Here is a 24,744-nt window from a genome sequence, read left to right on the forward strand (position 1 = left end):
AAGATTAATTTTGTGAAAACCATCTATCTGTATATATACATGCATGGCTGGGGTGGGAGGGATGGAGATGGCTACAAAAATATGTACCTAAAAATAGAGGTTCCTTCTGAATGGTGATTTTTCCGAATTTTACTTTTTAAATGTGTTGTTTTAGATTAGAAATATATAACTTATGTTTAAAACAAAATGCAAAGCTGTGTTTTTTCCTTTTTAAGTAAAGATGTTTAAAAATGGAATTTGTTAATTTTTTCATTATTCTTGAATCCAAAGTCAAAATGTGGAAGATTTATTTCAAAGTCAATCCTTCATTTTTCCTCAAACTCCTCTTTGGACACAGTTGGGGCCATGTTGCGGAAGGAGCAAAAGACATTAACGCACTTCATACCCAAATAGGTCTTTTTGTTTAGGACCATTAAATCACAGATTGGTAGATTACACGAGTCATCTTCTTTAACCCTGTATCTGAAACAGAGATCTCTTCTGTCAATCTATGAACTGGCGCTTCACTAATTCCTGAAAAGGAATATGCATAGGAGTGCCTATTATAATTATGGATGGCTATAAATGCTAGAAAATCTTTTCTGAAACTGAATCAGTGTCTCCCTATAATTTCCACACCTCTGCAACTGCACAAAATTAGTCTAACCTATTTGCACATAGCAGTTCTCTATTATTCAAATACTGTACTCATGACTTTGCACTAATCCCACCTTTACCCTTAGAAAGCTTTCTATTTTTAAGTTAAATATTCAGAAACTTGGAATCATTAGCTCTATGGTGTCATAATTCTGGTTGCCTTGCTCTGAACATGGTACAGATTGCCCATGTTCCGTTAAAATGTTCGACTACAATAGGTGTGGTCTAATTTATGCAAGTGTACATCTGACTTCTCCCAATATGCCTTCCTTTGGTTATTCTGAGTCACAGGATGAGACTGTCATTGTCTCTTCGAAATCCCATCACTTGTACTCTATTATTTTTCCCATCACTTCTACCTTAGCACCAACTTCTCATATGACCAGAATTAAATCTAAATCTAAATCTCTTCTTGACTTTCCTTTCTCACCTAAAAGCTGAAAGGACTCTGTCTGCATATGGAGACCTGAAAGATCTTCACCATTTCCTTATCTTCCTTGCACAACGTTTTTTTTGTGGGGGAATGACATAGAACAAACACTCTAAATAGCACCACTCATATTTGTCTTCTATGGTTATCCACATGCTCTAAACTCCCTTCCACTCACAGGCTACAACTGACTTTCTATGGAGCTCTCTTGCCATAGTTAATTTATCTCCTATTCTATCACACAGTTTTCTTTTTACCTACCAAGTAGAAGACAGAAGGCTACAGTTAAAAAGCACAGTCGAAAATTCTGTACTGTATGTAACCTACTGTCAATTTGTTAGTACCTCTCTCCACATAAAAATTACTAGGAAAATCCTCACAACATCTTTTAGAGGCTGGAAGCAAGGAAAGAAGAGCAGCTCAGGAAATGGTTCACTCCCCATCCCTGGAATAAGGGAGTGTGACTGGGTAGAGTGTGAGGTGGCAGCTCCCAAGCATAAAGAAAACAAAGTGTAGAAAGTCAGTCCAAATGGCAGACTGACCCTGTCAAAACTACCTCCCACAACAATTGTGAAGATGTCTTGAGAACATGGTAGAAATACCCTCACTGGCACAGTTAACAGAGGGCAGAGTATTAGTTGGAGCCCCTGAGGTCTCAGTCCAGAAAGCACACAAATTTAAAAGTGGGCCTTTACACAGGGCTTAACACTAGGCATCACTGTAAGTATCTTACATATAACTCATTTAATCCTATAGCCACCATGTGGGATAAGTATTGCTGTTACTGTTGTTGTTCTGGTTGTTCCCAAAAAGATGTAATGTAATTTGGCTATGATCACACAGCCAGTAAATGGAAGAAGAGGGATCTGGGGCCAGCCAACTCTCAAGTCTGTGTGTTTAACCACTACACTATGCTTCTTTTCCAGACAATAAACTATTCAACCACATAGTTCTATTAATCTGAGAACATGGAAGGGTACAGAACCCCAACATATGTCACTCAATCTATTTTTCAAAAGAAGTAATTCTTCCCCCAAATTCTGATTACTTTTTAAAAAGCCATCCTTTTGACTGACAGCTGAACAAAAATATCTACAATTAGATCTGATTATATCATTTCTTGTTTAACAACAAAGTCCAGGATAGAGTCTACCTTCTTTGCATATGAAGTCACCATAGTCTGAACATGTATCACTTCTTTTCTATGCATTTGCAATCCTGATTTGCCTGTAATGCTTAACATACCATACTACCTTATGCCTCCTTTGTATATGTACATGCTCTGCCCTTGGTAAACTCCTCTAACATCATTAAAAAAAAATCTGTCCCTAACTACCCCATCTTCTTCACACAGATATAATCACTTTTTCTGCACTATTTTTCTACCTACCTCCTTTATCAAGGCACATGTCATTATCTGTTCACATTGCCTGTCTTCCTATACTACATATTAAATTCTACAAAAGCAGGGACCTGGTGTATAACAGACACATAAAAAAGATTAAACTGATTAGAACACAACAGAAGAAAAATTAAAATGGGCAAAATACGGATAAATGGAGAAATAGAGTAAGAAAATAAAATGTGAGAAGAGGGCAGAAAATTAAGCAACACTGTGTTTTTAAAAAGAGTGGGTTGAGAAATATAAATAAAAAGCCCTGGGTTTTGAATACCATATGATAAAATATAAAGTACGAATGTGCCCTGCTAAGTAAAACTGGGCAATGTGACACAACTCATTTGCGTAAACATAGTTCACATTAGGCCATAGCATGTGTTAAATGATTAACAGCACGGACTCTGCTGCTACATGCCCTAGGTTCAAAGGCCTTGGTTCCACAGAGCTAAGGTCCCTATGTCCCTTCAGCTTTGCGAACCTAAGTTATTCAACTTCTCCATGCCATAGTTTTCTTTCGCCTGTACAACACACAAAACAACTGTACTTACCTCAATGGGTTGTTGTGTGAATGAAATTATAACTATATGTAAATCCCTTCTCCAAATGCCCTGTCTATAGGAAGCAGGAAGTATTGACTACTACTTTGAAGGCACTGGAAATGGACTGCCAGTGTTGAAATGCAAGCTTTATTATGAATTAGAGGCAGACCTGAGGAAAACTACTTAATTTCTGTGGGTCTCTATTCTGTGGCCAAGACTGCTTTGCTTTTCTTCTTAGACATGTAGCTAGACTCCATTTCCCAGCTCCCTGCCGACAGGTGTGGCCATGTGCCTGAGGTCCCAGCTGAGGGCAGGAAGTCCCCATTTCCATTTCCAGGCCTAGGCCTTACAAAATCTCTAATGCAGGATCTTTCTTTCTCCTTTGCTGCCTTCATGTAGACAAGAACATCAGCACTCCAGGGCAGAGTCTTCTCTGTTCTTTCTCCTTTGCTGATGTGATGCAGACAAGCACACTGCAGATGGCCAAGCTATAAATGGAAGGCATCTGGGTTCCTCAATCACTGCTTGCTGGAGGGGGGGTGTCACCCACTAACCAGGAACTCCTGGTTTCAACTTTATGTGAACAAAGAATCAAACTTCACTGAGTTAAGTCATTGAAATATTAGTATTTGTCTCTGTTAACAGCTATTTTTATCTAATTAACAGACTTATCTTATGTGCAGAATGGGAATAATAATATGAGAATTAAAACAGCACAGTACATGGCACATAGTAACTATTAAAAACTTTGATATCATTATAGGCTATTTTTATGAAGTCCAAATTCAGTTGTCTTGTCTTATATATTTGGCCTTTCTTTTAAGACTCAAAGCACTATTATTTAGGAAATCATATTTCTACCCCTGCTGAGCTTTCTCTTCATATGCCACAAAATAATTTGGCATCATATAATATGTTGTCTTATTTGTTTCATGTCTCTGTGGAAAAATTATGCATATCAGAGGGCAGCAACATTACTATACCATCTTCTGTATCCTATAAAACTCCAAGATTGTAACTGACTGCATATCAAGTCTGGGTGTGGCCAAAGGCCACCAGTCACAGGGCCATAGATGTCTGCCCTGATGGGCTGAAGCTGAATAGCTCATTGGGTTAGGAATTAATGCTTTTATTGTTGAATGAATAAAAGAGTGGATGAAAAAATAAAAGCAATTTAATTATGTTCCATGGTCATAAATAAGCCTTCCATTTTTTCAGAAATCCTACTATTCAAAAAAGCAAAAGCACACACAGGAGGGATCAGCATTTATTACCAACGCTGAACCACTGAACCACTGCTGACAGTGCATTGGCAGCAAGGCAAAACCTTTGTGAATTATCCTTGAACTAGAATTTAATACACAAATATAGCAAAGATTAAAATGAAAGCTTTACCTCACCATGTTCAAGGAGCTGTTTTCTGGAATAAAAAACATTCTCTACTTACTGAATGTCCATTATGATTACATAAATACAAACTTAATTTATTTGTTCTTAGGTTTAAGAAATTTGATTTTCTCTAATCAGTAAATAAAAATTAGATAATATCACTAAAAATAAAAATTTGAAAGGCATGATTTATAGTCATCCTATGTAAGGTATATTTAAAAAGTCATGCTTTGGTTAAGATAAAATAGATTTTACTGATTGCTGGAGACTATACCTCTAGAAAGATTTAAAGAAAAATAATCTCTATTAAATATTCAACCATGTACATAAAACTCTGAGCATCCTTGAGTGTTTCTTCAGAATAAACTTTCAGAAGAAAACGTACTGGGTAAAGCATATAAATATTTTTAGTTCTACAAAAATTTATGTCTAAAGAACCTATTCAGCTCTGGGCACTGTGAAGTGAACACAGCCTGAATGGTGTCGACGTTGTTCTCCTCTCAGCTCGTGTGTTACACTCATACCAGGGGTATGGACTGCCTGTTTAGTTGCTCCATTGAGAAAGTGGAAGACTCTGGTTTTACAGTTCAGGTAAGACACTAAGAGGTAAGGAAGTTCAAGGGCACAAACAGATCCAGAGGGTTTTTGTTTGTTTGTTTGTTTGTTTGTTTTTAAAGGCTGGTCAGGGGGTGGCCTGTCAGGAAAGCTGTGCCATCACCAAATCACTCAGCCTCTGTTGCAGCTTGGCCCTGACTTGCCCGGTAGAGGGGGTGGGTAGGGGGTTTCCCACCTGTCCTGAAATCTACTGGTCACAACAGGATCCTGCGGTGAGCTGCTGTGTGCAAGGGAGGACAGGCCCTGACAATAATTGCTGATGCAAATAAATCTAGTAGCTAATCTAAAATATAAATGTATAACCAAATCTTCAAACATACAAATGATATAAATTGATAAAGAGCAATAACAGATGTTCAAAAAAGAGAGGCTAAAGCAAAAGTTTAAGAGAGCCAACAATTCTCTGAGATAAAGGACGTTGTGAATGTTCAGATTAAAATGTCCCATGTAAAGAAATATGTCCCGTGTAATAAACATGTAAAATACACACATTCATGTATACATATGTACATTCATATCTCAAACTCCATAAATTTCCAGAGAGCAAAACTTCATATAAAATTTCTCATTGGTTGGAAAAAAGACAGCCTCTTCAATAAATGGTGCTGGGAAAATTGGACAGCCATATGCAGAAAAATGAAATTGGACCATTTGCTTACACCACACATGAAAATAGACTCAAAATGGATGAAGGATATCAATGAGCAAAAGGAATCCTTCAAAATCCTTGAGAAGAACACAGGCAGCAACCTCTTCGACCTCAGCCGCAGCAACATCTTCCTAGGAACATCGCCAAAGGCAAGGGAAGCAAGGGCACAAATGAACTATTGGGATTTCATCAAGATCAAAAGCTTTTGCACAGCAAAGGAAACAGTTAACAAAACCAAAAGACAACTGACAGAATGGGAGAAGATATTTGCAAACGACATATCAGATAAAGGACTAGTGTCCAAAATCTATAAAGAACTTAGCAAACTCAACACCCAAAGAACAAATAATCCAATCAAGAAATGGGCAGAGGACATGAACAGACATTTCTGCAAAGACATCCAGATGGCCAACAGACACATGAAAAAGTGCTCCATATCACTCGGCATCAGGGAAATATAAATCAAAACCACAATGAGATATCACCTCACACAGTCAGAATGGCTAAAATTAACAAGTCAGGAAATGACAGATGCTGGTGAAGATGCAGAGAAAGGGGAACACTCCTACACTGTTGGTGGGAATGCAAGCTGGGGCAACCACTCTGGAAAACAACATGGAGGTTCCTCAAAATGTTGAAAATAGAACTGCCCTATGACCCAGCAATTGCACTACTGGGTATTTACCCTAAAGATACAAACGTAGTGATCTGAAGGGGCGCGTGCACCCGAATGTTTATAGCAGCAATGTCCACAATAGCCAAACTATGGAAAGAACCTAGATGTCCATCAACAGATGAGTGGATAAAGAAGATGTGGTATATATACACAATGGAATACTATGCAGCCATCAAAGGAAATGAAATCTTGCCATTTGCCACAACATGGATGCAACTAGAGCGTATCATGCTTAGTGAAATAAGTCAAGCGGAGAAAGACAACTATCATATGATCTCCCTGATATGAGGAAGTGGTGATGCAACATGGGGGCTTAAGGGGGTAGGAGAAGAATAAATGAAACAAGATGGGATTGGGAGGGAGATAAACCATAAGTGACTCTTAATCTCACAAAACAAACTGAGGGTTGCTGGGGGGAGGAGGGTTGGAGAAGGGAGGTGGGGTATGGACATTGGGGAGGGTATGTGCTTTGGTGAGTACTGTGAAGTGTGTAAACCTGGCGATTCACAGACCTGTACCCCTGGGGATAAAAATATATTATATGTTTATAAAAAATTAAAAAAAAAACAAAAACTACAAAAAAAATTTCTCATTGGTAATGCTCAATGCTAGGAAATAACTGTCTATAGAATTTTTAAACATTTTATTTATTTAGTAGATAGAGAGAGAGATTGAGAGAATGAATGGGAGGAGGGACAGAGGGAGAAACAGACTCCCTGCAGAGAAGGGAGCCAGACATGGGACTCGATCCCAGGACCCTGGGATCATGACCTGAGCTAAAGTCAGATGCTTAACTAACTGAACCACCCTGGCACCTAATAATTATCTACAAAATGCTTTAAATAAAAAAAAAAAAAACATAACCAGAAATACCTATTCACCAAACCACCAACTCAATGTGAGGGGAAAATAAAGGTGTTTTTCAAATAAAAATGCACCCACCAACCCTCGGGTTGAGGACCCATGCAATCCTCATTGATGCTAAACTCAATTGCACAGACACTACACTGCTGAGCCTTCCCCAGGAATGGAAACAGCAAACCTTACCCAGTTGGCTCCTTACACCTACCTACAAGTGAATGTCTTTCCTCTCCAAAACCAGTCCTTAAAGTCTAAAAGAGGTGGTTCCTCCATCAAATGTGAAGACATCAATGAAAGGCTATAAGAAACATGAAAAATCAAGGAAGCCTGACACAACCAAAGGAACACAATCATTTTCCAGTAACTGACCCCACAGAAGAAATCACTGTCTATATTGTAGACAAAACATAAAATCAGGAAAACAACCCATGAACAAAACAAGTTTAACTGTGAACTAGAAGTTATAAAATAAGAACTAAAAATATTCTAGAAGTAAAGAATGCAATGAATGAAAATGAAAAATGCAATTTACAGCATCAACAGGAGACCTGATCAAGCAGAAGAAAGAATCTGGGAACTTGAAGACTGATAATTTGAAATTATCCAGTAAGAAGAGAAAAGGAAAAAAGAATGAAAAAGAGTGAAGAAAGCTTATGTGAATTATGAAATGCCATCAGGAGAAACAATATTTACATTATGGCAGCCTAAGAGAGAAGAGAGGGGAAAAGGGCAGAAATCTTATTTAAAGATCAGCTGAAATTTTGCCAAATCTGGAGACACATATGTATATCCAAGTACATGAGGCTCATAGTCACCAATACAAAGTTAATCTCCCAAATTCACTAGACACATTATAATGAAACTATCAAAACCAAAGACGATGAACTGTCAAAGCAGCAAATTATCTCATATAAGGGGACCCCCATAAGGCTGTTAGTGGATTTCTCAGCAGAATCCTTGCAGGTCAAGAGAGGATGGGATGATATATTCAAAATGCTCAAATTAAAAGATCTGCCAATTAAGAATACTTCAACCAGCAAAGCTGCCCTTCAAATGAAGTGAACAAATAACTCTCAGACAAACAAAAGCTGAGGGACTTCATTACCACTAGACCTGCCCTACAAGAAATGCTGAAGGGAGTAATTCATGCTGAAATGAAAGGATGTTAATGAGTAACCTGAATACCTATGAAAGTGAAAACTCACCATAAAGTTAACTATACAGTCAAATTAGAAACACTGTACTGCTGTAATAGTGCCATGTAAGTCACTGAAATCTATTATAAAAGTAAAAAAAAGAAAAGTATTTAAAAATAAATATAGCACAACAATTTGTTAATGTATATACCAATATAAACAGATATAAACTGTAACAGCAAAAGGATAAGTAAAAAGGCAAAATTTTTATATGTGATTGAAGTTAAGTTTTTGTCAGCTTAAAATAGACTGTTATAACTATAAGATGTATTATGTAAGCCTCATGATAACCACAAAGAAAAAAACTACAGTAGATTCTCACAGAAAATTAAGAGAAAAGAAACAAACATATTATTACAGAAAAAGAATACAGCATGAGAGGAAGAAGGGAACTATGAAATGGAAAACAACCAGATGATAACAAGATAACAAGTCCTTATCTATCAATAACAATCTTAAATATAAATGGATTTAGAGGTGCCTGGGTGGCTCAGTGGGTTAAAGCCTCTGCCTTCGGCTCAGGTCAACATCCCAGGGTCCTGGGATCAAGCACTGTGTTGGGCTCTTCACTCAGCAGGGAGCCTTCTTCCCCATCTCAATCTCTCTCTCTCTCTCTCTGCCTGCCTGTCTACTTGTGATCTCTCTGTTGAATAAATAAATAAAATCTTTAAATATATATACATAAATGTATTTAATTCTCCAACCAAAAGACAGAAAGTGGCTAAATGAATTAAAAAACAAAAAAACAAGGGGCGCCTGGGTGGCTCCATGGGTTAAGCCTCTGCCTTAAGCTCGGGTCATGGTCTCAGGGTCCTGGGATCGAGCACCGCATCGGGCTCTCTGCTCAGCAGGGAGTCCGCTTCCCTCTCTCTATCTGCCTGCCTCTCTACCTACTTGTGCTCTCTCTCTTAAAAAAAAAAAAAAAAGACAATTACATGCTGCCTACAAGATACTCATTTTAGCTTTAAGGACACATTAAGATGAAAGTGAAGGGACGAAAAAAGATACTCATTCAAATGGAAACATAAAGAAAGCAGGGATAACTCTACATATCATACATATACACACACACAAACCTATAGATGACACGTATCTAAACCTAGATCTCAATCTATATTCAGGGTGAAATAGACTTAAGTTGAAACTGTAACAAGAAACAAACAAAGTCACTGTATGATGATAAAGGTGTCAGTTCATCAAGAGGATATAGCAGTTGTGAATCTATATGTAACCCAACACTGGAACACCTAAATAAATTAAGCAAGTATTAATAGATCAGAGAGGAGAAATAGAAAACAGTGCAAAATAGAAGGGGACTTCAATACCCAATTCCAACAATGGGTGGATCATCCAAACAGAAAATCAGTAAGAAAATATTGGACTTGAACTACAATTTAGACCAAATGGACCTAACAAATATACACAGAACATTTCATCCAACAGCTGGAAAATACATATTCTCCTTAAATGCACACAGAACATTCTATGGATAGATCCTATGTTAGGTCACAAAACAATCATTAACAAATTTAAGACTGAAATCATATCAAGTATCTTTTCTGACCATGACAGTATGACATTAGAAATCAATAAAGTAGGAAAGATAGAAAATTCACAAATACATGGAAATTGAACAATCTAATCCTGAACAATTGATGGGTAGAAGAAAAAATCAAAAGGAAATAAAAAATATCTTGAAACAAATAAAAATAACATACCAAAACTTACAGGATGCAGCAAAAGTTCTAAGTGAGGATTTTATGTGGTAAGTGCTTACATTAAGAAAAAAAGATTTTAAATAAATAATTATACACTTAAAGGAACTGGAAAAAGAACAAACTAAGACCAAAGTTAATAAAAGGAAAGAAGAAACAAGGAAACAAAGGTCGTAAGAGAAATAAATGAAACAGAGACAAGAAACAATAGAAAACATCAACAAAAATTAAGAGCTGGTCTTTCAAAAAGATAAAATTTATAAGCCTTTAGTTAGACTAAGAAAAAAAGATTTAAATAAATAAAATTTAAAAATGAAAGGGGGAACATTAAAACTGACACCACAAAAATACAAAGGGTCATAAGAGGCTATTATGAACAATTATACACCAACAACTGGATACCCCGAAGAAAGAACATAGTCCTAGCAATAACCTACCAGGACTGAATCACGAAGAAAAAGAAAATCTGAATAAAATTAAAACTAGTAAGGAAGGGCAGTGATGTGACTCAGTGCGTTAAGCGTCTGACTCTTGATTTCAACTCTGGTCATGATCTCAGATCCCAGGAATTGAGCTCTACATCAGGTTCTGCACTCAGAGTGAAGTCTGCTTGTCCCTCTCCCTCTGCTCCTCCCCCCACACCTCCACTCTCTCTCTCTCAAAAATAAATACATAAAATCTTAAAAAAAAAAAAAAAACTAGTAAGGAGACTGAACCAGTAATCCAAAAAATCTCTCTCAAAAAAAAAAAAAAAAAAAAAAAAGAAGAAGAAGAAGAAGTAGTGGAGGACCAGATGGTTTCACTAGAGAATTCTACCAAACATTTAAACAAGAATTAATGTTTCTCGAATTTTTCCAACAGACTTAAGATGAAGGGATATGCTTAATCTCATTTTACAAGGCTAACATTACTCTCATACTGAAGTAAAATGAGGATAATAAAAGAATTTTGTAGGCCAATATCCCTGATGAACATAGATGCAAAAAGCCTCAACAAATACTAGAAACCAAATTCCACATCATATTAAAAAGATCATGCAACATGAGCAGGTGGGATTTTATCTTTGCAATACAAGGATAGTTCAATATACACAAATCAATATATGCAATATGCCACATTAAAAGAATGAAGGATAAAAACCTAATGATCATCTCATTAGACACAGAAAAAATCATTTGACAAAATTCAAAAACCTTCCATGCTAAGAAGTTTTAAAAAATTAGGTACAAAATGAAGGTATCTGAACAGAATAATGGCATATAATATATAACAAGCCCAGAGTTAATTAAGTTGTTCTTCTAAGATCAAGAACAAGGCAAGGATGCCCACTCTATTTCTCTCCATCATTGTACTAAAAGTCTAATCAATGCATTAGGCAAGAAAAATAAATTTAAAAAAATAATAAAGATAGAAGTAAAACTATCTGTTTGCAGATGACATGATTTTATATGCATAAAACCCTAAAAACTTCACCAAAAAACTGTTAAAACTAATACATAAATAAAGTTGTGGAATACAAAATCAACACACAAAAATCAGCTGCATTTCTACACAATCACAATGAACCATCTAAACAGATAATTTAGAAAGCAATCTCATTTATAATAGCATCAAAAACAATAAAGCACTTAGGAATACAATTAACAAAGGAGAAGCTAGACCTCTATACTGAAAACTATGAGACACTGATAAAAGAAATTGAAGACAACGCAAATAAATAGAAAGATATTCTATGCTTTTGGTTTGGAAGACATATGTTAAAATATCCATACTACCCAAAGCAATCTACAGATTTAATGCAATCCCTATCAAAATTCCAATGACATTTTTCACAGATATAAAAAGAATAATTCTAAAATTTATATGGAACCAAAAAAGACCTTAAATTTCCAAGATAAACTTGGGAAAGCAGAACAAAGCTACAGGTATTATGATTCCTAACTTCAAACCATACCACAAAGTTAAAGTAATCAAAACAGTACAGGTACAGGAATAAAAAGACACATAGATCAATGGAACAGAATAGAGAGCCCAACAATAAACCCATGCATATATGGTCAGTTTATCTTTGATAAGGGCACAAACACACCATGGGGATAGGATAGTATTTTCAATAAATGATGGTTGGAAAATGATATTCACATGCAAAACCATGTGGTTAAACTCCTATCTTACACCAGTCACAAAGATTAAGTTGACAGGAGTCTTAGCAATTAATTTTTGAATCTGGCAACCAAAATCACCAGCAACAAAAGGAAAAATAAAAAAGTGTGATGACATCACCTAAAAAGTTTCTGCACAGCAAAGGAAAAAAATCAACAAAATGGAAAGGTAACCTATTGAATGGGAGAAAATATTTGCAAACTGTGTATCTGATACGGGGTGAATATCTGGAGTACATAAGGAACTCATACAACTCAATGGCAAAAAAATATATGATAATAATCTGATTTTTAAATGGACAAATGACTTGAAAAGACATTTTGGAAAACAGTATGGAGGTTCCTCAAAAAATTAAAAATAGAACTGCCATATGATCCAGCCATCCATACTCTTGGGAATATATCCAAAATAATCAAAATCCATATTTTGAAGTGATATCAGCACTTCCATGTTCATTGAAGCATTATTCACAATAGCCAAGATATAGAAATAATGTAAGTTGATGGACAAGCAGATAAAGAATATGTAGGGTGTGTGTTTGTGTGTACACACATACATACATACATGCAATGGAGTATTATTATTCAGTCATAAAAAAAGAAATCCTGCCAACTGTGATAACGTGGATGAACCTGAAGGGTGTTATGCTATGTGAAATAGGCCAAAGGAAAAAAAAAATACTTTATGGTATCACTTATATGTGGAATCTAAAGAAGAGAAAAAAGTCAAACTCAGAAACAGAATAGAATAGTGGTTTCTGGGGCTGTGTAATGAGGGCTAACAGGGATGATGTTCATCAAACAGTACAAACTTTTAGTTGTAAGATGAAGAAGTTCTGAGAAACTGATGTACAGCATAGTGACTGCAGTTAATAATACCATATTATATAAAGTTTGCTAAGAGTGTGGATCTTAAGCGTTCTCACACACAGAAAGGTAACTGTGAGGTGATGGATGTGTTAGATGTGTTATTAACTTAATTGTGGTAATCATTTCATAATGTACATATAATCATTGTGTTGTATGCTTTAAATATATGCATATGTATTTGGCAAAAAAAATTATGAAAGAAAATATTTGGAAATAATTTAATGATTTTGATATGGGTGTTTCTAAGCAATAAATTAGCCCAGAAAATGTATAGGAGTGACTGTAAAGAAATTTTAAACTTCTATTAGGCAAAAACCATTAATAAATTATAAACTAATATCCTAGAAGAAATATTATATACATGTAATAGGCAAAAGGTTACTGTCTATAATATAAAATATCCTATACATCAATTTTCAAGTGGTCAAGAAACGTAAATATGCCACGCACATTTGAAAGATGTGAAACTTTACTAGGGAAGACTGGTAAAATGAGTTCCTTTTTTTTTAATCTGTCAGAAAAAAAAGTTAAATGTTTGATAATACTGATGTTTATGGAGATGCAAGGAAATGGACACTTTCAGCATTAGTTTTCAGTATTTATCGAATTAAAAATATTCATACATTATGATCTAGCAGTCCTATTTCAATATCCTAAATACTAAAATACGTATGCAAAGAATACATACAAATATGTTCTTACTCTTAGCACTGGTTGTTATGACAAAAAGATAAATAGAATCTTTTTTTTTTAAAGATTTGTCAGAGAGAGAGAGAGAGAGAGACCATAAGCAGGCAGAGAGGCAGGCAGAGAGAAAGGGGGAAGCAGGCTCCCTGCTGAGCAAAGAGCCCGATGTGGGGCTCAATCTCAGGACCCTGAGATCATGACCCAAGTCGAAAGCAGAGGCTTAACCCACTGAGCCACCCAGGCGCCCCAAGATAAATAGAATCTTAACGCCCACTGATGTGGGAGTAGTTAAGTACTTGGTAATTATTCATGATGACAAACAATAAAATGTGGAGACCACTAAAAAGTATGAAGAAGATATAGGCAGACACCAAGATACACTATTAAGTAAAAATAAAAGTTACATAATAATACTGATTCTATTTTTTTATAAAAACACTGTTTTTGGAAATGTTTTCTAGAATGATACATACAAAACCATTTGCAATCAGCACCAGTGAGGAGTAGATCCACGGAAAGAAACACTCCCTCTTTTCTTGAAATATTTCATCTGTATGCCTTACTGAATGCATGTATTATTTTGTAATTTAAAAACTCCTCTACATCCCTCCCCCACCACACACACAAGCCTGTCACTTCCAGGAATGTAATCACCTCCTTATTCTGAGCTAGATATCTTCTCCCTTTGGTCCCCTTGAGTCTGTCCTCTTCTACACTGCACCTTCTCAAGTACTTGAAGACAGCTGTCATGTAACTCTCAATCTTCAATTCAATTAATATCCCAGATGCCATCATGCATTCCTTATGTGAATAGTTCTCAGAGCTCTAAAAACACTCTTTTTACAATGTTACGGCATATTGCTCTGAGGTCCCTCAGACCAGAGAAAGGAGAGTAGGTCTATTAAGCCCTTTGATTTGGATTTTGACAAATAAGATTGAACTATTTCAACCATAAAGTTCTATTAAGCCCTTCCGATAACCATACAAAACTGTTTACTGAAAATATAAGCATGGGGTACAGGACTGATGGAATCTCTCTGTACTATCTTCACAACTATTCCGTAAATCTGAAACTGTCCTAAAAAATAAATTTCATTAATACATCAAATTTAATCATATATCTGCAAGTATAAAATGTAATTTAAGATTTTCCTCGTAAGGAGGTTTTCTCCACAATCTCACATGTCCTGTAGCAATGTGTGATTTGAGTTATATTTTTCTCACAAATATTTATGCCAGTGAAGTTAGTGACTTCACTTAAACCACCAAAAAAAAAAAAAAATGTGATACAGCAAATGGTTTTAACAATAAATGCAGAAAAACTACTTCATGAATACACAGAGAAACAAATAATTATGTTTTCTCTGAAAGTTAAAAAAACAAGAATTGCTAAAACAAAACTTTAGCTTACTTCTGTTTATGGACTTTAAATTCTAGTCATATATTAAAATTAAACTAAATTGATTAAAACTTTGAATTAATTAAAATAGAAATATCTCCAAAATAAGTCCAAACACATAAAAGAGATGTCTAAAAATAATATATATTTTTTAAAGAGAACATCTAAGATTGGTTCATGTCTCCTTTCTTAATCAAACTGCTGGTTTAATATACATTCATTTGATATTAGAGTAGTTATTTAATAACTGAATACAGTATGATTTAAAAACAATTATGATATAATTACCTTAGATAAGTATTTGCAGATAAGACACATAAAACATCACGATAAGCCTGTGAATAGAATAAATTAAGGTTTTCTAAGGAATTATGTGACATTTAAAATGCTCTGATTTATAAACATAAATACCCTCACTAGAAAGAAGTGTCTTTATTGTTAAAGTGAGTCATCAGGAGCACTTTAATCCCACCTCTGCCTCAGGCAAATATTTTCATGAAGTTCTAAATTCTTTTATAAAAAAGAAAGAAAGAAGGAAAGAGAAAGAAAGAAAGAAAAAGAAAGAAAGAGAAAGAGAAAGAGAAAGAGAGAGAGAAAGAGAAAGAGAAGAAAGAAAGAAAGAAAGAAAGAAAGAAAGAAAGAAAGAAAGAAAGAAAGAAAGAAAGAAAGAAAGAAAGAGAAAGAAAGAAAGAGAGAAAATGGCATTGGGGTAAATCTTTAAGGTCCATTTCAACTCTAAAATTCTAAGCTCGTACACGTGGACAGCTCCTTATTAGAGTTTATATTTTCCTGGGAGGGAAGTGGGCTGCAAGTGGGGAACTGGTTTCCACCGAGGCAGCAGCTGTACTCTGAGACTATTTTATCTTAATCTTCCAAGCAAAGCAGGACTCTCTCTCTCCTTCCCCCAACCCTCCCTTGCCCCCCCTACCTCCTCCCACCCATGCAGTTTATATTCTGCTTCAGTAAACTTCTGATTCTTATCAAATTAGCTGTGGCGTATCTTCTTCCCTGATCTAGCTCCTGCGGAAATAACCACAACAGAAGGCCAAAGTGCGCTTACCACAATGTACCACTTGATGGTGAGGGAGGAAGGGAGCAGTGAAGGTGAACGTGGGGGCTTGACTGGGCCAAAGAGTTTTTAGCTGCATCCTAAGCAACTTAAAGGTATAGTAAAAAAAAAAAAAAAAAAAAAAAAATTTATGGGGAACTTCAAGTTTTACACTGTGCATAATATGTGGATGAATGTTTCAAGTGACACGAGTGAGATTCTGATCACTTAGGCAAGCAAAAAGCCTATTTAGGGGTTTAGTTAATAGAACATATGCACTCATAGGAGTTTAAAATTCAGTAGTTTCACAGAAAAATCATATGATAGTTGCTTTCCTTCTTTCTTCCCAGAAGCTATTTCATACAAGTGAAAAAGTAAATGAACATCAGAAGTATTCTTGAGGAAAAAAAAAAAAAAATTAGCCACAATGGGACAAATAAAAAGGAAGGGTTTATATGGAGACAGAAAAGTGTTACACTTTAATGGGTAAAGGGATGGGGACATGTCTGCACACACGTGTGTGTGCACATGCAGCAAAGGCACAGAAATGCCTTTTAATGCATATGCATGGTTTGAGCTGTGGTGTGTTTGGGAGCTGGTACTATGTTTATGAGTCGTGGATCTTAATTTTATAAAGATAGTAATAGTGGATCTAGCTGTCATCTTCTCCCATGTTAGCGATATCCCCACTGAGCAGTTAATTCCTGCATTAGCTCCTCTAAGTGGAGCCTTCAAAGAATAGCACCATTTGTCATGATGGAACAGAAATAGGCTAGTGGAGAGTTAGGTGGAGCCAAAGGGACACAGTGTGTAGTTACCCATTTCTTCTCACTGCCCCTATCCTCTTTCCAAGTGGTCTCTGGGGAACTGGGTCAAGGGAGAAACCACAGAGATGTAGAGCAGATGCCTTTCTCACTCAAATTGTTCACATTTTATGTGAAAACACAGGAATGAGAAATGTGGGAGCTGGAACTATAGAGAGAGGAAAAGCAATTTGACTTTAAATAAAGAAAACCAGTTTTAACAGGACCACAGGCGGTATAGTAGTAGAGAAATGTTATTGCTATCTACTTGAAGGTATAAAATAAATAGTGACTTAAGACAACCTCTAAACAATATAAAGATGGTTCAAAAATGCTAAAAACTAAAACCCAGTGTCTTTAGTTAGAATTTTAGATATACCACTCCCAGACCAAGAAAATCTGCCAGAGGTATTTTAGAACATTATTTCTTTTATCATAGTAATATTTCTTTTGCTGGGAAAACACATAGAATACACAAAGTTTTAAAGAATTTCTATACAAAATTCTCCTGTGCGTGTCTTAAAATGGATCAAGACTTGCTTGAATGTGCTTTATATTCAGAAGATACTGAACTGTTGTTTTCCTTTCACAGCTCCTTTGACAATTTTAATTTTTCAAACTGTGCGATTATTTGCTTAAAGCCCACCAAGACTGTAAGTTCCAAGACAGGAGAAGACCTGTTTTATTTGTCCCAGTGGACTAACACTATGAATGTAGTTCATGGTACATAGTGGGTAACTGATTTCTTTTTAAAGAATAAGAATATCCTTTCTGATGAGGCTTTCTAAAAAACTCATATAATAGTTTTTTAAAAACCATATAATACTAAATAAAGAGAGAGCGGAGTAAGAAATTTTTTAAGGGGGGTATGGATTCCTTCTAAAAATAAAATGGAATTCCCAGTTATTAACATTAATCCACTATAGTCCTTATCTTGAACCCAAAAGCAAATGAAAAAATTTTTTAGGAATACCTTTTTAAAGATAAAATAAGTAATCGTCATAACAACTGGAAGCAATAATGTCTTTGTATATCTCAAGGGAGTCTGAAATAAAGCAAATTATTCAAACTAGTCATTTATTAAATTTTACAGTAAATGAATAAAAATCTGTCAAATTGAGTATCACAATGAAATTTTTTTCTTTTTTCTTTTTTTTTAATATTTATTCATTTGACAGAGAGAGACGCGGCATGAGGGGGAATCCAAGTTGGGGGAATGAGTGAGGGAGAAGCAGACTTCCCGCTGAACAGGGAGCCCAATGTGATGGGGGACTTGATCCCAGGACCCTGGGATCATGACCTGAGCCGAAGGCAGCTGCTTAACCACTGAGCCACCCAGGTGCCCCTCACAGTGAAATTCCTTAAAGGTAAAAATGTTTTTATCATTAACGTTATATATATATATCTATCAACCTTCATCTTCTACAAGAAGAATGAAAATTATAAAAAATTATACAAATGTACCAAAGAGTTTAACAGTAAAAAACATTAAGCCAAAAATAAGCTATGTCTATTACTTTTTCCTTTCTTTTGGTTTTATCTTTCTTTTATTTACATAAAATTAATTCTTAAATTTTATGTTTACTAATCCCCAGACCCTACATTATCATTTCCTGAGCTGCAAAGTTCCATTATTTTCATTGGTGAAACTAGAACAAACAAGGAAGAAAGCCAGTCTATGTAATAACTGTAAATATGAGAAGCAATAAAATAACATCACCAGCTAAATAATTCTCATGACCCATTATTGTGGTCTGAGTGATTTACCATGCCACTGAATTAAGTACTTCTTGAAGGCAGGCACCAAGACATTTTCCTCATTGTAGTCAGTCCTACAGCAAACTGCCTCACAGATAAATAAATAGTACTCATAATAGTTTTTGAGTGAATGTATGACTGGTTGGATAATAAAGAGAATAATGTATGATTAGTAGTATACCTTTCATGGCAGCATCTTGTTAAAAATTTTTTATAATATTTGGAGTGTTAAGTGAAATAAAACTAAAGTTTCTAAAAATCAAAAGAGAATTTGGATTTGAGCAGGTGACCTAGATTATTAAAAGTAATTGAACGGTATGGGGCACCTGGGTGGTTCAGTTAGTTAAACATTTGCCTTCAGCTCTAGTCATGATTCCAGGGTCCTGGGATCAAGCCTATAATGGGCTCTGTGCTCACTGGAAGTCTGGTTCTTCCTCTACCTCTGACCTGGCCCCTGCTCAAGCTCTGGCTCTCTCTCTCTTCTCTCAAATAAATAAATTTAAAACAATCTTTTAAAAAAATACATGAAAAATATATTTATGTTAAATATATTTAAATATATTTATATTAAAGTATTCAAATATATTTAACATAAATATATTAAATAACATAAATATATATTTTATATATTATAGAATATGAAATATATAATATAGAATATAATATATAGTATAAATATAGATTATTTATATTGAAAATGTATTAAAAAAATGAAAGCAATTGAACTGTGGATCAGATAGTATGTTCAGCACTCTTCCTGGATTATCTCATTTAATCATCATCAATAACTCTTTAAGATAGAAGTTACTATATGACTAATAAAAGTTATAATAAAAAAATGATAAAGTTGGATGTCTCTGGATAAAAATTGTGAGTTTCTGACTAAAAGGAAAATTCAAGAACAAAAAACTATCATACCTGTAGAAAAGGAAAAAAATCAAAAAAGTATTCATACCGCTTTTTCCATGAAGTCAAATTCAGGAGCACAAGTGTAAATTAAGGTATCAAAATCTGTATACCTTAGGATTCTGGCTGCTATAAGGTCACTCAAGCGAATCTGAGAAGAAAATGAAGTAAAATAAATTAAAATTACCCTAGGAATTATGGTCAATAATAATTAATTTGTTTTATTAGTAAAGTCTACAAAGGAGATAATTCAAGGTCCACAGATGCCCCTCAAAGAAAAATTTTTTAAAAAATCCGTGAACTATACATTCCTATGCACTGAATTATGAAGAAAACTGAAAACAAAGAAAAATATCACAAGAAATGAAAAGAAGAATAGAGGTCAGAAAAAATTAAAAAGAGATGATAATATAAAGAGTGAGTTAAGACCAATACTCATTAGGCAGAAACCACCATGCAGTTAATCGTGAGATTTTATAATCAGCTTTATTAAGAAGGAAACTATCTCACATTAACCCTTTCACTACATATCACAAATCATAATTAAATTTTATATGTGTTTCTATTTTCTCAAAGCCTCATACACTGGTTACAATTTTTGGTGCTTGTTGAATTTTTCAGACATACACTCAAGCCATTAAACATAAGAGCTATTCATCATAAGAACTGCAACTACAAACACTACTTTGATTTAGTTAGTTAATCTCCAAGGCCTTTGAAATAAACATCTCCAATCAAACTCAATGTAGAACCCCTATTTTCTACTGATGATTTATTACCTACTGTCAGTGAGACAATTATTTTTCTACTGCATTCTCACAAGGCCAAAAAAAAAAAAAAAAAAAAAGAAAGAAAGAAAATATCTGAAATGTAAACCTTAATTCAAATTATTCTGTAAGAACAAAAATTATTTTATATCAAATGTAACAATTGTCTGGGTTTTCATTTATTCATGCTTCCCTTAACTATGAGTAGCAAGGATAATTCAGACTTTTCTAATTTGAACTAGGCCTGATGATTGATAATGATTTAACTAAACCACATTCATTTCAAGTCTCACAATGTCACATACAGGAATTCACTTAAGAGTACCAATGGTGTGGGTCAAGCGGGGAGGAGTCAAGATGGCAGAGGAATAGCAGACTGAGATGACATCAGTTTGCAGGAGTTCAGCTAGATAGTTATCAAGCCATTCCAAACACCTACAAACCCAACAGGAGATCGAAGAGAAGAAGAGCAGCAATTCTAGAAATAGAAAATCAACCACTTCCGGAAAGATAAAATGACAAGGTGGAAAAACTCACCACAAAAAAAATTAACAAGGGGCAGTACTGAAGGCTAGGGACCTAATCAATACGGACATTGGTAATGCATGAGATCTAGAGTTCAGAATGACGATTCTCAAGTTAGCTGGGGTCAAAAAAGGCATGGAAGATATTAGAGAAATCCTGTCTGGAGAAGTAAAAGCCCTTTCTGGAGAAATAAAAGAACTAAAATCTAACCATGCTGAAATCAAAAAAGCTATTAATAGGTGCAATAAAAAATGGAGGCTCTTACTGCTAGGATAAGAGGCAGAAGAGAGAATTAGTGATATAGAAGACCAAATGACAGACAATAAAGAAGCTCAGCAGAAGAGAAACAAACAACTACTGGACCATGAGGGCAGAATTCAAGAGATAAGTGATACCATAAGATGAAACAATATTAGAATAATTGGAATTCCAGAAGAAGAAGAAAGAGAGAGGGGGACAGAAGGTATATTGGAGCAAATTACTGTAGAGAATTTCCCTAATATGGCAAAGGGAACAAGCATCAAAATCCAGGACACACAGAGAACTCTCCCCAAAATCAATAAAAATAGGTCCATACCCCATCATCTTTGTCTTAGTGACAAAGAGAAAATCCTGAAAGCAGTCCAGGACAAGAAGTCTGTAACATAAAGGTTAAAAATATTAGATTGGCAGAAGACTTATCCACAGAGACCTGGAAGGCCAGAAAGAACTGGCATGATACATACAGAGCACTAAATGAGAAAAACATGCAGCCAAGAATACTATATTCAGCTTGGTTACCATTCAAAATAGAAGGAGAGATAAAAAGCTTCCAAGACAAACAAAAACTAAAAGAGTTTGTAAACCCCAAACCATCTCTACAGGAAATATTGAAAAGGGTCCTCTAAGCAAAGAGAGCCTGAAAGTAGAAGACCAGAAAGGAACAGAGACAATATACAGTAACAGTCACCTTACAGGCAATACAATGACACTAAATTCATATCCTTCAATAGTTACCCTGAATGTAAATAGGCTAACTGCCCCCATCAAAAGACATAGGGCATCAGAATGGATAAAAAAACAAAACCCATCAATATACTGTATACAAGAAACTCATTTTAGACCCAAAGACACCTCCAGATTTAAAGTGAGGGGGTGGAAAACAATTTACCATGCTAATGGACATCAAAAGAAAGCTGGGGTGGCAATCCTTTTATCAGATAAATTAGATTTGAAGCCAAAGACTACAATAAGAGATGAGGAAGGACATTATATCATACTCAAAGGGTCTGTCCAACAAGAAGATCTAACAATTTAAAATATCTATGCCCCTAACATGGGAGCAGCCAACTATATAAACCAATTAATAACAAAATCAAAGACACACATTGATAATAATACAATAATAGTAGGGGACTTTAACACCACCCTCAATGAAATGGACAGATCATCCAAGCAAAAGATCAACAAGGAAATAAAGATCTTTTTTTTTAAGATTTTGTTTGTTTATTTGACAAACATAGATCACAAGCAGACAGAGAGGCAGGCAGAGAGAGAGGAAGGAAAGCAGGCTCTCCACCGAGCAGAGAGCCCGACGCGGGACTCAATTCCAGGACCCTGAGACCACGACACGAGCCGAAGGCAGAGGGCTAACCCACTGAGCCACCCAGGCGCCCCAAGGAAATAAAGATCTTAAATGACACACTGGACCAGATGGACATCACAGATATATTCAGAAAATTCCATCTCAAAGCAACAGAATACACATTCTTCTCTAGTGCACATGGAACGTTCTCCAGAATAGGTCACATCCTGGATCATAAATCAGGTCTCAACTGGTATCAAAAGATTGGGATCATTCCCTGCGTATTGTCAGACCACAATGCTTTGAAGCTAGAACTCAATAACGAGGAAATCTGGAAAGAACCCAAATACATGGAGGCTAAAGAGCATCCTACTAAAGAATGTATGGGTCAACCAGGAAATTAAAGAAGAATTGAAAAAATTCATGGAAGCAAATGATAATAAAAACACAACTATTCAAAATCTATGTGACACAGCAAAGGCAGTCCTGAGAGGAAAATATTAAAGGTCTCAAACACACAACCTAACCCTACACTTAAAGACGCTGGAGAGAGAACAGCAAAGAAAGACTAAATCCAGCAGGAGAAGAGAAATAATAAAGATCAGAGCAGAAATCAATGAAATGGAAACCAAAAAACAAAACCAAACCAAACAGTGGAACAAATCAATGAAACTAGGAGCTGGTTATTTGAAAGAATTAATAAGATTAATAAGCCTCTGGCCAGATTTATTAAAAAGAAAAGAGAAAGGACCCAAATAAATAAAATTATGAATTAAAGAGGAGAGATCACAACCAACACCAAAGAAATAAAAACAATTATAAGAACATATTATAAACTACGATATGCCAGCAAATTTGACAATCTGGAAGAAATGGATACATTCCTAGAGACGTATAAACTAACAAAACTGAACCAGGAAGAAATAGAAAACCTGAACAGACCCATAACCAGTAAGGAGATTGAAACGGTCATCAAAAATCTCCCAACAAACAAGACCCCAGGGACAGACGGCTTCCCAGGGAATTCTACCAAATTTAAAGAAGAATTAGTACCTATTCTCTTGAAACTGTTCCAAAAAATAGATATGAAAGGAAAACTTCCAAACTCGTTTTATGAGGCCCGCATTACCTTGATCCCAAAACCAAAGACCCCATCAAAAAAGAGAATTACAGACCAATATGCTTGATGAATAAAGATGTGAAAATTCTCACCAAAATACTAGTCAATAGGATCCAACAGTACATTAAAAGGATTATCCACCACAACCAAGTTGGATTTATTCCTGGTCTGCAAGGTTGGTTCAACATCCACAAATCAATCAGTGTGATACAATACATTAATAAAAGAACGGACAAGAACCATATGATACTCTCAATAGAAACTGAAAAAGCATTTGACAAAGTACAGCATCCTTTCTTGATCAAAACTCTTCAAAGTGTAGGGACAGAGGGTACTTTCTAAATACCATCAAAGCCATCTATGAAAAACCGACAGCAAAAATCACTCTCAATGGAGAAAAACTGAGAGCTTTTCCACTAAGGTCAGGAACACGGCAGGGATGTCCATTATCACCACTGCTATAACATAGTGCTAGAAGTCCTAGCCTCTGCAGTCAGACAAAAAGAAATCAAAGGCATCCAAATCGACAAAGAAGAAGTCAAACTATGACTCTTTGCAGATGATATGATGCTTTATGTGGAAAACCCAAAAGACTCCACTCCAAATCTGCTAGAACTCATACAGGAATTCAGTAAAGTGTCAGAATATAAAATCAGTGCACAGAAATCAGTTGCATTTCTATACACCAACAAGACAGAAGAAAGAGAAATTAAGGAGTCGATCCCACTTACAATTGCACACAAAACCATAAGATACCTAGGAATAAACCTAACCAAAGAGGCAAAGAATCTATACGAGAAAACTATAAAGTACTCATGGAAGAAATTGAGAAAGACACAAAGAAATGGAAAAATGTTCCATGCTCATGGATTGGAAGAACAAATATTGTGAAAATGTCTATGCTACCTAAAGCAATCTACATATTTAATGCAATCCCTATCAAAATCCCATCCATTTTTTTCAAAGAAATGGAACAAATAATCCTAAAATTTATATGGAACCAGAAAAGACCTCATATAGCCAGAGGAAT

General features: G+C 35.3%; 1 protein-coding gene across 2 annotated transcripts in view; it reads right to left on the reverse strand.

The window, feature by feature from the left end:
* Nucleotides 1–24,744, reverse strand: part of DPY19L2 (dpy-19 like 2) — a 92,384-nt gene that overhangs the window by 16,387 nt on the left and 51,253 nt on the right. For both annotated transcript variants that reach the window (XM_059171548.1, XM_059171547.1), the window contains 4 exons: nt 19,788–19,889; nt 18,048–18,119; nt 15,512–15,558; nt 4,400–4,424 (listed from right to left, as the gene is read on the reverse strand). In XM_059171548.1, coding sequence (XP_059027531.1) covers nt 4,400–4,424; nt 15,512–15,558; nt 18,048–18,119; nt 19,788–19,889 — 246 coding nt within the window. The remainder of the gene's footprint in view (nt 1–4,399; nt 4,425–15,511; nt 15,559–18,047; nt 18,120–19,787; nt 19,890–24,744) is intronic.

Source organism: Mustela lutreola, chromosome 4 (genome assembly GCF_030435805.1).
Source record: "Mustela lutreola isolate mMusLut2 chromosome 4, mMusLut2.pri, whole genome shotgun sequence".
Taxonomy (NCBI): Eukaryota; Metazoa; Chordata; class Mammalia; order Carnivora; family Mustelidae; genus Mustela; species Mustela lutreola.